Raw genomic sequence first — 1420 nt, 5'->3', positions numbered from 1 at the left:
TTTTGTTGAACACTTGTAGGGAGATTGAGGGAAAGTATATAGATTATGTTTCTACCATAGGAAAGAAGGAGTTGATACCAATTGGACCACTTATTCGCGAGGCGATCATAGGTGAGGAGGAGGATTGGGGGACAATTCAATCATGGCTAGACAAGAAGGATCAACTATCATGTGTTTATGTATCATTTGGAAGTGAAAGCTTCTTGTCAAAGCAAGAAATTGAAGAGATAGCAAAAGGGCTAGAGCTAAGCAAAGTTAATTTTATTTGGACAATCAAATTTCCAAAAGGGATGAAAACAACAATAGAAGAAATAGTTCCACAAGGTTTTCTTGAAAGTACAAAGGGAAAAGGGATGGTTATTGAAGGATGGGCACCACAAAGTCTAATTTTGAACCATTCAAGCATTGGAGGTTTTATAACTCATTGCGGATGGAACTCGATTTTAGAAAGCATGAGTTTTGGCATACCAATAATAGCCATGCCTATTAATCATGATCAACCATTGAATTCTAGATTAGTGGAGGAACTTGGCATAGGGGTGGAGATTTTGAGGGGTGAAAATGGGAAAATAATGAAAGAAGAGGTGGCAAAAGGAATAAGGAAGGTGGTAGAGGAGAAGACTAGGAAACAAGTATGTTTGAAGGCAATTCAATTGAGTGAGAAGATAAAATTGAAAGGGGAGAAAGCTATTGATGAAGGGGTTAAAAAGTTGTTGAAGCTATTATGTTGATTTATAAGAGAATGATGATGATGAATTGGATTGAATTTAGACACCACAAGTATTTAGATATTAATAAAGATTGAAATAAGATCATATTGTCTTATATGATATGATGTAATCTAGAGATAGGTTTCTTAAAATCATATTGTCTTATATGAGTTCAAACTTTAGTTGAACTCTCTTCCTTGCTGCAATATTGTGTATTTAGAGAGGATTATACCTCTTTATCGAAACACCGAAAAATATATACAAAGTTTAAATTATTTCAGACGTAAACAAGACATTTCAAAGCTAAAATTCACCACCAAAGGAGTATAATGGAATGAATGAAATTATATTCTTTCACCTTTTTCAAAGGTCTTTTGTTTGACTCCTAGAATTGGAGAAACTCTAACATTTTCCCTTTCATGAGCCCTACTTAACACAAATCTATATTAGTTGGAGTAATGAGCATTGGCCACGTGATGAATAGTTATACATATATATTGTTGGGATTTATGTAGTTTGATTAGGGTTGTTCATGGTTATGGTTAAAAAATTAAACCGATTAAAAAATCGATATTTAGTTTGGTTTGATTTTAAATTTTGATAATCGATACTATTTAGTTTGATTTTGGTTTTACTTAAAACCAACCGCAAAAATAACCAAATCGAACCGATAAATTAGATAATGTAAATTTTATAATTATTTATATATT

General features: G+C 32.4%; 1 protein-coding gene across 1 annotated transcript; it reads left to right on the top strand.

Moving 5' to 3' along the window:
* Positions 1 to 5: 5 nt before the first annotated feature.
* On the top strand, positions 6 to 971 carry LOC107061899 (beta-D-glucosyl crocetin beta-1,6-glucosyltransferase-like; the record flags this gene model as incomplete). The annotated part of the gene is made up of 1 exon (XM_015311863.1): positions 6 to 971. A coding segment is annotated over one exon (726 nt), but the record flags the coding sequence as incomplete, so codon positions are not given.
* Between the last annotated feature and the right edge of the window lie 449 nt (positions 972 to 1420).

The sequence above is a fragment of the Solanum tuberosum genome, unplaced genomic scaffold, assembly GCF_000226075.1.
Source record: "Solanum tuberosum cultivar DM 1-3 516 R44 unplaced genomic scaffold, SolTub_3.0 scf00174, whole genome shotgun sequence".
NCBI classification, from domain to species: Eukaryota; Viridiplantae; Streptophyta; class Magnoliopsida; order Solanales; family Solanaceae; genus Solanum; species Solanum tuberosum.
The sequence above is the reverse complement of the archived record's forward strand: the minus strand, read 5'-3'. Positions and strand labels throughout refer to the sequence as shown.